Source organism: Anser anser (assembly GCF_964211835.1).
Source record: "Anser anser genome assembly, chromosome: 2".
In the NCBI taxonomy this organism is placed as follows: Eukaryota; Metazoa; Chordata; class Aves; order Anseriformes; family Anatidae; genus Anser; species Anser anser.
In genome coordinates, this window is record NC_139721.1 from 137,373,788 (window position 1) to 137,386,619 (window position 12,832).

The 12,832-nt window shown below is 43.3% G+C and overlaps 1 protein-coding gene across 2 annotated transcripts; it reads left to right on the forward strand.

The window, feature by feature from the left end:
- Positions 1-559: 559 nt before the first annotated feature.
- On the forward strand, positions 560-6,664 carry TFPI2 (tissue factor pathway inhibitor 2). 2 transcript variants are annotated; one of them, XM_083827324.1, is made up of 5 exons: positions 560-938; positions 1,031-1,210; positions 1,628-1,807; positions 3,076-3,249; positions 5,536-6,664. In XM_083827324.1, the coding sequence occupies exons 1-5, from the start codon at positions 857-859 to the stop codon at positions 5,634-5,636; spliced, it is 717 nt and encodes a 238-aa protein (XP_083683450.1). In that variant the 5' UTR covers positions 560-856; the 3' UTR covers positions 5,637-6,664. The 2 variants fall into 2 exon arrangements, with proteins under 2 accessions (XP_083683450.1, XP_083683449.1); XM_083827323.1 differs by having other exon boundaries at positions 578-938; positions 5,533-6,664.
- The last annotated feature ends 6,168 nt before the right edge of the window (positions 6,665-12,832 follow it).

Below are 12,832 nucleotides of genomic sequence, written 5' to 3' on the forward strand. Positions count from 1 at the left end.
CTCTGCCACATCACACCGGCTTGCCTGCTGGGGTTAAAAATCTTCAGAATAACCCCAGCTGCGATATTTCCTGAAATCCAGCTCTTTTTGACCTACCCAGGGGTTTCACCCGCTCAGCACCACGGGTTTTCCAGTACAGCGCCTCGTTTCTGGGGGGATTCACGAGTTAAAGCAGCGTTAAAAGAGCGGCACCCGTGGGCGCTGTGTCCGGTGGCACCGGCTAAGCCCGTGCCCGGCCCGGCGGGGGGAGGCCCCCCCGGAGAGGGACCCCCGGGGCCCTGCCGCCCTCCGCCGGGAGCCGCCGCGGCGGGGCCGAGCGCGGACCTTGGCTGCGAGCCCCGTCCCGGATTCCGTGATTAACATGAAATCCTTTCCCAGCATCATCCCGTAACGTGCGGGGCACGGCAGGGGGAGGGAATCGGGACACAGCCGTGGACCCCGGCCAGCTCCCCGCCGCCCCCCGACGGCGGCTGGAGCAGCCCGGGGACGGCCCCCCACACCCCCCCCACCCGCCCCAGCCCCCTTGTTTCCTTCCCGGCCCCCCCCCGAAGGCGGGTCGGGGGGCGTCCCTGGGCGCCGGGGCTGGGGCAGGGGCGCATCCCGCCGCGCCCGGTGACGGCCGGGTGATCGGGGCCCCGCTGCCCCGCTGAATCAGCCCTTCCCCTCCCACCACACGCGCAAGGAGGGAGGCGGCCCGGGGAAGCCGTCTGGGCGCATATAAAGCGCTGCCGTCGGGCCGGGCAGCGCCGAGCGCTCGCGGGACCCCGCCGCCCTGTGTCTGTCTGTCTGTCTGTCCGTCCGCCCGCCTGTCTCTCTGTCTGTCTGCCCGTCTCTCTCCGCCGCCCGCTGTCGCGACATGGCCGCCGGCCGCCGCCTCCCGCTGCCCGCGCTGCTGCTGCCGCTGGCCTGCGCCGCCCTGGCGCCTCGCAGCCTCACAGGTAGGGGAAGGAGCGGGCCCCGGGGGCGGCTGCCGAGGGGCCGGGGTCGCCGCCGAGGTGGCCTCAGCCCCGGGCGCTCGTGTCTCCCGCAGAGAAGCAGCGAGCCTGCCTGCTGCCCCCCGACGACGGCCCCTGCCGCGCCCTGGTGCCGCGCTGGTACTACGACAGGTACACGCAGAGCTGCCAGGAGTTCACCTACGGGGGCTGCCACGGCAACGCCAACAACTTCCTCACCCTCGACGACTGCGAGAAGAGCTGCTGGACCATCAAGAGTGAGTCCGGGGGACGGCCCGACGGCACCCCGGGGGGCGGCGGGGGGCTGCGGGGCAGCGCCGGGGTGGCCGGGGGCTGGAGGGAGCGGAGCCTTCCTCCCCACACATCCACCCCTCCCGAGCCGAGTAACTGCTGCTGCTGCTGCTGAGGGGCCGGAGGGAGTTGTGTCAGAGGAGACGCGAGGGATTTACGTGTTATTTTTTTAAAATACAATTTAGTTTTATAACTAGCAGCTGATGAACGCGGCCGATTCCTCCTGCAAAGCTTGTTCCGCTTTATTAAGACTGCAGGCTTGGGGACTTGCCCACAACCAGGATAGCAGCGTCTCATCTGGTGTCAACCTGCACCCATCGCTGCTCGGGACGGAGAGCGCAAAGGGTCGGCTTTCACTGAGGGTGAAACTGTTTTCGTTGCAGAAGTGCCCAAATTATGCCGGATGGAGGCTGACGGAGGACCTTGCAGAGGTCATCTAAAAAGATACGCCTTTAACTTGAGCTCGATGAGGTGTGAGGAGTTCATCTATGGTGGCTGTTACGGGAACGGCAACAACTTCAGAGATTTGCAGTCATGTGTGGACCACTGTCTGCCAGAGAAAAGTAATGGTTGTTCCAAGTTTTTAATAAACTAGATGGTTTGAAAGCGATACGAAGACGATACTTTATTTGGTATTTTCCTCTGGATACCCGTACAGCAGTGTTTTTGAAGACTTCTGGGAAACAGATGCTTATAATTTTCTGCAGGCTTTTGTGTGTCACTGGTCTCGGCTGCCTGCTACTGAGAGAACAAAAATGCTGTGTTAGTGTAGTACTGTGACCTTAAATTTGCCCACAGCAACACCCAGCGGGTCTCTTTCCTTCCAGAGTGCTGTGCCTATGTAACCTGAAGGGCAGCAAGGTTGGAGATCGGTGTTGGGCAGGTGTCTGGGACACTGTGGCTGCCATGGGCAGGGAACTGATATCCCAATATAAAGGAGCAGTGCCTTTATACATTCAAGCCTGAGAGATGCTGTTAGGTGGCTTGTGATTTTTGGCACTTGCCAGTTCAACTCCTGATAGAAGTTTTTTGCCTCGTCTGACCACTGTCTCTCTGTACGAACCATAAAGAGGAAAGAGAGTAGTTATCTGCAGGTGACTATAGGCAAATGTTTTCCTAATCACCAGATTAACATCTGGTTTATCTTTGACAGTATCTTTGAAGAAGAGAGAGCTACCAGAACGGATCAAAACTGTTGCTGCCTATGCTTCATCAGTGCTTGATGAGAAAGTTATTTTTGGCTGGTGACAGATTGTCACCATTTTCTTAGGTGAATGCTGAATTATTTTTGATTTCTCTGTTGAACATCTAATAAATTGGTAAAAGGACTCCAGCAACAGAAGGAAGATTTTGCTGAGGCATTATGAAACATGATTCTTGTGAGAAAGATGGTGTGTTTTTGTACTTTTTGCAGAAAGTGGGCAGGGTTTGCTGGCAAAAGCATAGCAAGGGTAGACAAAATAGTGCCTATCTCATCTACAGAGGTAATTCCACTGGAATCATTGTTATTTTCCTGTATATAGATGTGGAATCAGCCTGCTGTCTAGACTATGTGAACATCACAGCTCTCCCATGTGTAGCACTGCATGTAGGGAAAGCTGATGAATTTCACTTGTGGATTAGTAAACCTATTTTCTGGGACTGTCTGGTGCTTTCTCAAACTCACAACTCACAGGAATAAGATGCAGTAAGTCTCTGAAGTCATTGGTAATGCTTGTGTCACTTCAATGGGAGTAATAGGTGTTTAGCCAACAAATTAATTGCGGGGTAAATTTTAATATACCAGGCATAAAAGTTGCAAAATTTTATTTCTTTTTTCCCCTTTTTCAAGCTGGTCCATTGCTATGCTATAGCCCAAAGGATGAAGGATTGTGTTCTTCTTCTGTGCCTCGCTATTACTATGACACCAAGAGTAAATCATGTAAGGAGTTCAAATACACTGGCTGTGGTGGAAATGCCAATAACTTTGTTACTGAAACAGATTGCTACAATGTCTGTGGAAAAGGTAAGTTTTTTTTTTTTCTTTTTTTGTATTTTATCAGACGAAAGCAGATAAACCAATCCAGATCTCAGTAACAGGTGTCCAGAGTGTTCTTTTACTCACCTTGTTGTTTTTTTCTTTTTTTATAAATGTATGCTTTTTGGAATTTGGAATTCAGTATTTTCAAAGGAAGGGAAAACTGAGATGCAACACTAAATCCTTCTGACAAGAAAAGTATGATGTGAGGTCGTTAAACCATTGTTGAATGAGATGTGGAGAAAGGTTCTCAAAAAGACTAATTAATTTACTAGACCACACAAGGTATCAGTCTTTAAACTGGTCAGTACCAGTGAGAAAACTAAGGTCTCACTTTCTTCTGGATACTTTAAAGTAGGATTAAAATGAGATGTGAAATCAATTTACTTTTTTTTTTTTTCTTAGCATTTTCAGCAGTCACCATCCTCTCGATTCCCTGCTGCCTGTTCCCATTTCCCGTTCCCATTTCCCATTCCCATTACTAAAGATTCCTGCTTCATCACTTGTGCTGAATCAACTGTTTCTGTGTGGGGGGAAGGGCTGGGAAAGATGATTGACTTTTTTTTTTTTTTATATTGGTTTATTCAGATCAGCTGCTGGTTGTGCTTTTAAGTCAAAACAGTTGTGCTTTTACCTGCAGTAATATGTTCATACCAGCTATTACAAGTCTTAATACTCTAGTTTAATTAATTTGATATGTAAATCAACAACAGAGAGAAAAGCATAATTATATGTTGCTTTCCAGAGCAGTCAAGCAGACAGAGCACAATATTTAAAAAATGATACTAGTGGGGAAAAAAAATTAAGGCTGTATCTAGCACATATCTAGCCTTAGAAAAAAATAAAACACCAATCCCAGCTCTTTTTTAAACATGAGATATTTACAGTGTCCAAGTATTGCTGTATTTAAGATGTGTAGAAGGCTTAAGTCAGGAGAAGATCCTCTAGTTCTGGGCTTTGAAATCCATGGCTGTTGAAGCTAGTGGCCATGGAGCTCCAGCAGGGCAGGGGTTTTACCCTGAGCACAGTCCTCAGAACTGAAAATGCTGTCTGCCAGTTACTCATGGCAGTAATATTTCTGTGGTTGACAAGTCTGAGTGTGTCTCTGCCATTCTGGCGTTACAAGGCAGGCTTTAATAGCGTGCTAGGTCTATCAGAGATGCCAGCGATTACCTAATTTGCACCTATTACTACCTGGGGAATGGCAGGGCCAGGCTCCAGCCTAAGCGTGCAAAGAGAGAGGAGGCAGGAAAATGCCTCTTCAGCATCCTGCACACACCCAGCCAGGTTTGCTCTGGGGGTTCTCCCTCGCTCCCTCTCCTTATGGAGGAAAGACATTAAAAAAATGTTATCCACCTCATTCCTGGTGCAGCAGATTGCAAAGCCCAGAGGATCGGTTATAAGCTTTTTCACTAACTTGGGTATTTCAAAATTCAGGAAGGCGTGGTCACCCAAAGGTCATAGTTGAGGCCATAATTAGTACTAATTAATGCTGAGCTATACATATTAATTTGTATAGCTTGGGAGTGTACAGCAACATTAACCAAATCTTTAAGGCAACTTTATCCACTTCTCTCCTGCTCCTATAGTTCCCCTCCCCAGTATCTTTCCTGTTACCTTCTTGAGTCTAAAGATGAGATCAGTTAACCTTCCTTGTGCAAATATGCAGCTGCTGTTTACATTGATCTATAGCTTTAGGAGAGAAAAACTATCTGATTAATTTCATTTTAGAAGATTATAGGAGAAAAGAAAACAGTTGCATAAGCTCTTCTGGAAATAACCCGACTGCTGCCTTTGACCGCTCCACAGCATCTGTGTGAAACGTCATTCAGTGCAGGAACCCAAATTATTTTACATTTTCACCCCCCACAAGCACTGGTTATATTTTAGACTTTGCCCTGTTTTTGCCCAAAGAAATGTAGTAATAGTTTGGTGGTGGTGGTGGTTTTTTTGTTTGTTTTATTTTATTTTATTTTTTTTTCCCCAATTTAGAAAGGTGTTTAATCCCATTCTGGTGTTACCACAGGGCAGCTAGAACAGGAAAAAGAACAGCAAAACAGGGGCCCAGTGCCAAAATGGAGGCATTCTAAACCTTGCAATGTGTGAGAATAGGGTGTTGAGAATACATTTTGCAGTTTCTGACATGGCTGTTATTATCAGGTGAACAGGTTTAACAGCACAATACAATAAATAAATAAATAAATCCAAAAAATGAACAGTAGTAACAGTTTTGTCATACTGCTTCACTAACTACTTTCTTTATTTTCTTAGCAGGGAGTCAGAAACCAACCATGAAAAAGACAACAGATGTATTCCGCAGAAAGATGATGAGAAAACTGATTAAAAAGCCTCAGACACGTAACCTGAAGTCTTAAACCTAAATGCGCACTTGAATGTTTGAAACACTTTCTTGACTCCACTTTCCTCTTTTGTAACATAGTTTCCACACTGTTTTATACGTTGACATGTAGTTCTGTCTTTCAGAACTGCATTTTTTTCCAACTTACTTTTTATAAAGGACTGCATTTAATAGAAGCAGAATGAACCTAGGTTTGGTTCTTCTACTCTGTTGTATTCACAGTAATACTTTGGTAAAGCCACGTATTTAGATTTCCATGTTTTTATGGGGGAATGTTACTACTGCCTTGGGAGAATATTTCAGCAGTTACAAATTAATTAAGATTTGAAAAAATCGATTGTCTCTTAGTATAACTAAGGAGAATGCAAAGCTAAATCTCTGCAGTGGATTTTTTTTTTTTTGGCATATTCTGCTTGCTAAAGAAAAGGAATTTTTCACAAGAGTATTCAGAGGCTAGTAGCCCTGCCATTTTACATACTTTGGCACTATCATTTCAGTAGACTAGCCTTCACAGTCACTTTGGTAGTCAAAGCTTTCAGAAGCTTTCATAATGGTGGAAGTATAAACTTTAAGTCTGGTTCATCCCATGGAAGAAAATTGGGAATAGGGATACTTTGACAAGTACTCTGACAAAGGCAATGAATAAGCTACGTGGATATTAAAATGAAAACGTAGCCATTGCTTTTTCATGACATTTGAAATTTCAACTATGTTGTGCTCCAGATCCTCTTAAGGAATAAATCAGCATATTTCTATTGATTTTTTTACGGGGCCACACTGCTTACGTTATGAGGGTCTTGTTATTTGTGTTTATGTGGCGGCTGTTAAAAGAGAAAAACAGAAGCTTCTGCAAATCTCGTGCAATCCCTATTTTGAGGAACTATTGCATTTATTTTGTTACATTATGCCTGTGGTGATATTATTGCACCTTCTTGTATGTTTTATACTTGAGCCACGTCTGAATTTTGATTAATTTCACCTACAGTGTTTTCTAATATGAATCCATAAGTATTGTTAATAAAATCTTTTTTTTTGGAAAAATAAGAGCTTGTCCTGTCACATCATTCTGTTAATTACTGTGAATTAGTTGCATACACCAATAAGTGTAATGGAACCTACTATTTACTAATTATGACTAGCAGAGTTTAGTTGTCTCTGAAATCATTTCCTTACGCTGAGGTTTTCATGTGAAGGAAGCCTGCAAGTTGCACTGATGTCATTCATCCGCAGCAGTTTTTATGGCTCAGTTGGCTGCATAAGGAGCTGCTGTCAAAAGCGTGCCTAGCTGAGACAATCTGCTGCTGGGTGTCCTGTAAGACATTGCGCTACCTGAATAGCTTTTGTGAGGGTAGCAGGCTATTTGCATGAAATTACGTCGGCATTTGGTTAGAAAGTTTCAGGAGTGTGCTTTATCCCCATTTCAGAAAGGGAACATGCTGGCAAAACTAGTCAAGATTTGGTTTTCTTACTGATTTTTCTCTCAGCCCTGGACTTGCGATGGAAGCAGTCAGCTGTAGTGCTCCTACCAGTCTGTTTCTGGTTCTTGACCTCAGAAACAAACCCCACCTTACTTCAATGAATCCCTCAGCCTAACCCTGTCCTGTGACTCAGCCCTGAGGAGGAGGCAATGCCAGGGGCATGCTGGCCTAACACCGCCAGGATTTTGGCTAGGGCTAGGGCTGCTTGCTGAGCCCCAGGAGGCTGCTAAGGCTTTGGTGCTTCCTGGGGAACACAAGGCATGCTAACTGCGGACACTGCCCCCGTCCCTTCCCTCAGGCTGTGAATTTCAGTGGTGCTGACAGAGCAGCAACCCAGAGTGTCCCTCTGAAATATTTCTAGATGCTTGGCACTGTCATTTGGGAAACACCACCTGCATTTATTGGAGCTTGTGGACTGGGTTAGAAACAGCAGCCCTTTTCAGAAGTTGCAGTTCTGTTTAAACACTTTTTAGCTGAAGAGGACGACTGTCTTTTAACAGCATGACTCTGGGATACATGTTTGAGAAATGGACTAATCCTCTTTATCACTTGGAAATATCTTAAGGTCAAATGCAAAAGTGGACCTGGGATATAAAGAGGTTGTTGAGGAAAATGTGGGAACTGAAGCCCCAGAGTCGAGAACTGCTCCATCTCAGCTTATTTCTTGATGTCAGTGCCTGGTCAGATACAACATGTCCCGGACAAGGTGACACCCAGGTGGTGTCTCATCCTGGCAGGGATCCGAGAGGCTGATATTCTTCTGCTTGTGGCCAAATAAAGGGCTTAGCAAGAGCTGACTTGATGGGCTGGGCTCCATCCCCACCATGGCAGAGGCAGCTGCAGTCTTCTGTTGTGCGGCTGCTTCACACGCTCTTTCTTTTCTTGCATAAAAACATAGTTCAAAGTCTAAGGTCCCATTTCTAGCATACTCAGTGAAATATCAGAGGCTTGGGTTTGAATCCCTTATCCAACCAGTGTCAGACAGGAATTTAACCTAAAACCCAAGGTTTTATTCTTGCAGGGTTTCCTGACGGGCAGGCTGTAGAGCATTCTGGAGGACTTGGGGAGAAGACTAGGGCAGAGGCCATAGAAGCTCCTTTCAGTCTCTTAGGGACACTATTGTGCCTTGTATAAATTGCACCTTCTTTTGAGGTAACTGCCTTAATCTCTTTATTTTCAGCCACAAAGAATTTCAGCTGCCACATTGCTGCTTTGCTTAATGTTCTTAGGTTACTCTGATATCCCGCCAGACTTCTGAGGCTTTGACTAACCTAAATAATTCTCTATTATCTATGGCCTTTTATGTGACTCATGACTTACTTCCTTCTTCAGCTTGCTGATGAAACAACACTAGCCCAAGGTTGGGTCAACTGTTAGTATTTTGCCATGTTGAAAATTAATGCAGCCCACACCATCCTGCAAATTAACTTTTATTATAGTAGCCAGTGTCCAGCAGCTACAGTGTGTCACAACACAAATTTCTACTGCAGAGGAGGGAAGCAGTGATTATAATCAGTTGGGTTCGTCTTGTCTTGCATAGGCAAACTTCCACTGAAACTCATGACTAGTGATTTACATCATACTTGCCGCTCAGCAGCAGCTGCTGAAATAAGCAGATTTGACTAAATGCCATTGCAAATAAGGTCACTGATCTTTAACTTTCCATTGCAACCCAGGATTCCAGTTCTTCTCTTACTGATATTTTGCAAAGAATTATATCAGAAACTATAAAAATGAAAATTTGCACTGATTCTTTATCTTTACCCTTTTGCAACACTCAGGGCATTGCTTTGCATAGTATTCCAGGAGGAGGAGAGTGCCTTCCTCTTTGTGTTTCACTGGAATTTCAAGTATCAAGAAGAGAAAAGAAAATAATCCATGTGGAAACATAATTCTTTTAATGATAGGTTAAATAACGGCAAGGAAGATTTCACCAAGTCTCATTTTGACAGTGACTAGCCCTAGTAAATGACTTTCTCGCAATTACATGCTTCAGGAGCAAAATGACAATGAGTTTGGGTGGAACTCCCGGAGTCGCATTTCTGAGTGCCAGGAATGTCTCCATTTCTCTACTGGTCCTCATCAGCTTAGGAGGTGGAGGAAAGCATGTAATGTTTTAATGAACGATCATTCATTAGACATAATGGACCACATTAAAACAAACAAACAAAAACCCACAAAAAACAGTGAATTTGTGTCTCAATCACAGGTGATAAATTTAGTCCCTAAACCTAAAAGTCAGCTATACGCTGAGGGCAACTCTTCGTCATCTTGTACAACATAAATTTACTCCAGCTATGGTTGTGAACACCTGGAAGAACTGCAATGTGGATGTGCCAGAATTAATAAGCATTTACACTGGTATTATTGAAAGCAAAATCTACCTCATTATCTATCTAGAAAGTTTTATATTATTATGCATAACTATCACTGTTGATAATTAGCAAAGAGATACTTGCTTCTGCTGAAGCAAGCCTAAATTTTCAGTGTATGGTGGTCCTGTAAAGTAATGTCTATCATGTGATAAATTACTTAATTGTTGCGGAGAAGGAGTATTAATCATAATACATGAAGACTAATGAACAGCAATGATGTTCAAAAATCGATGTAAACAAGAAGTACAAAACCATGTTGTCTGAGGTATTAGGCAACTGATGTGATCGTGAGCCGTGATTTCCACACTGATGCCAGAGAAGTGAGCATCCTCAGTTAAGTCTGAACTATATTTGAAGGAGGGAGGGGTGGTTCAGACAGGTTAAAGACCAGTTTTGAAATATAAAACATTGTGTCTATTGTGTGGGAACAAAATACATCCCTTCTAATGAAGATTCCCTTTGTACTGACAGGACTGGCCGTAATTTCAGGTGACTGGATGCTCTTCCAGGCACAGCTGATTTGCTTTTGTATGCAGGGTTTCAAAGACAGTTTGAACTGAAAGCACATCAGATCATCTCACTTGGTGGGGCCCAGCTTCAGCCTGGTGAGCAATATTAAGCCTTATTTTTGCTCATGCTAGATCCTCAACAAAGGCTTTATTATATTAACTACAGGTTAAATTCTCTTACATATCAGCCAGCTGAATTACAACTTTTTTGCTCAGTGAACTTTCTTGGAGGTGAGTTAATACTTGCTTAGCAAACGTGCAGGATCTTTTCTAAGAGGGCAATGCAAGATTAAACTTTTTGAAGGTTATTATGAAATGCAGTACTAGAATTCACAGTAACTAATAAATGCATATGAACAATATTCTCTATGGAATATTTTTCTCTGTGGGTGGGAAGCCAGAAAAAATGGATAAATTATACTAATAAAAGCTACTTAAAGAGTCAAGAGAGTAAAGTGTGAAAAATATACCTCATTATCAAACAAGGATCAGGCATTCCATCATCACTGTAGTTTTCAACAAAGAGAAATCTTGATTTTTATTGATGTTAAAAAAGAATATTCTATAAAAATGCCTCCAGGAGAAAGGAGTAAGTCTAGCAAGGCTTTTTCCTTTTTCTTTCTTTTTCTTTCTTTTTTTTTTCTTTTTTTTCTTTTTCTTTTTCTTTTTCTTTTTCTTTTTCTTTTTCTTTTTCTTTTTCTTTTTCTTTTTCTTTTTCTTTTTCTTTTTCTTTTTCTTTTTCTTTTTCTTTTTCTTTTTCTTTTTCTTTTTCTTTTTCTTTTTCTTTTTCTTTTTCTTTTTCTTTTTCTTTTTCTTTTTCTTTTTCTTTTTCTTTTTCTTTTTCTTTTTCTTTTTCTTTTTTCTTTTTCTTCTTCTTCTTCCTTTTTCTTTCCTTTTTTTTTTTTTTTTTTTCCCGCAACGCCAGCAAAACTTTTTTTCCTTGTTTTTGCTCTCTAAAAGTGGGAGGGAAGTTAGATGAGAAAAACAGTGATGACAAATGGTATTTACTGCTCTCCCAGGGACACGGGCTGCCACGCTGGAGTACAAGGAGTCAGTACAGCTCCCGCTGTGCCAGCCAGAGGGACTCTCCCATGATTTCAACAAAACCTGGAGCGAGTCCAAACACTCCAACAACTGCCTTCAAACACAGGAAAGTGTCTTGCACAGAGCAGTGTTCTTCTGCAGCAGCACGTGTATCTGCCTTAACTGTGCTGACAATTCCTATCCCTGGGTGCAAGCCGATGAACAAAAATCTCAGTGAAACTATTCCCTACTTTTATTTTAGTGCCCACACAACCACTGTGTGTGCTCTGGTGAAACAATAGGTTCCTCTCAGCTGGGAAATAACCCACTAATTCATTTCTTTACACTGATATGTCTCCAGATAGGATCAGTACCAAAAATACTATGAAGCCTACTATAGAAAAACATTGGAAAATATCTGCCTTAGTATTAAAGGCATTTACTTGATGAGGTTTTATCAGGGATTGTTCTTTGCAACTTTAAAAAGAACTGTAGCTTTTACATCATTTTCAAGACACTCTTCTATTAAAATATAAAGTAATATTGAGATAAACTGATGTGTATATATTAAAGGAGGAATTTTTAAATCTCCTTAGTTTAGTTTAAAGTCATTAGATAGCTTGGATGTTTTTCTTTCTGATATGTTAAATGTTATTGGACACCTCATCTAAATGTCTTTTACTGCCAATTGAAATGGGTTCCTTAGCTGATCTCCTAACAGGATTTCTGCATCCTTTTACTGTGAATTAATCTAAGCTGTGATACAAGAAGACTGTACAGTATGAATCTTAATATATTCTGATATTCACAGAACTATTTAAAGCTGCAAACAGTCAGAAAAAGGTAAATGCATTGGTGAAGTAGAACTCTTTTTTTTTTTTTTTCAATTTTGTATTTTCTTTTTAAAACTGAGACTGAAAAAAGATTACAGACTGCACTCTGTAGTTATGCTGGTGGAAAGCTTCTCTTGATCTCCAGACATACAACAAAAGAGATCTATCCAAACCTGCTGAAATGGAGCTGACAGAGAATCATCAAACTTACTGCCTCAGTTTTGAACAGACACCTGTAGTTAATACTCCTATCTCCAGCAGACAGAATTACACCTTTGAATGTGATAGCAAGCGCTTAATGGCATTTAGGATTGAAGTTCTCTCTTTCAAGAAGCTCTTTTTGTTCTATTTTCCTCACTAAAGCATGCTGAAGGCTTTCTCATTTCACCTGCTGCCACTGCAGAGGTTGTCTCTGGACCCTGGGGCAGCAAAACACCCTGGGAGAGTGTGTCACTGAAACCTTTGGCCCTGTGAAGAAACTTCCATGAAATAGCTCAGAGGGTTCCAAAAATAGGAAAGGTGTGTTTTCAACACTTGCGAAAGGTAAATCAGTGGAAAATAAAAGTCACATCTGCAGGCTGAAGAGGACACAAGAGGTATTTTTTCAAGCTGTGCGGTGATGCTTGTACCTTTGCTAGGAAATCCTTGGCTGGAAGGAGGAGGGAGAGCCTGGGCTGACTCACCTGGCTTGCCCCTGCTTTGCCCACTGCCACAGTCTCTGCCCACACGGTGCTTGTGCAGCAGCCCTGAAACTCAATGCCTGGCTTCTTGCTCAGCGTGTGTTAGCCAGGGGTGGACCAGATGACATGTGAAGATACATTCCTCTCAGCCCACATTTTCCTAAGAGTATGAGTATATCTTCAGTGAAGAGCAACCCAGTCCTGGAAATGCAAATCAATTTTCTGAGGACACCACCGGAAAACAAAGGACCCGTGTGAGTCCACACTTCTGGGTACTCGGGGTGCTTTCCTTAACCATTTTTTGGGGAAATCCC

Bases quoted from the DNA above. Each gene is read 5' to 3' on its own strand.
- TFPI2 (XM_083827323.1), top strand. From the start codon at position 857: ATGGCCGCCGGCCGCCGCCTCCCGCTGCCCGCGCTGCTGCTGCCGCTG. The intron at 939-1,030 runs GTAGGGGAAGGA...TGTCTCCCGCAG, and splicing joins GGCGCCTCGCAGCCTCACAG to AGAAGCAGCGAGCCTGCCTG. The intron at 1,211-1,627 runs GTGAGTCCGGGG...TTTTCGTTGCAG, and splicing joins GAGCTGCTGGACCATCAAGA to AAGTGCCCAAATTATGCCGG.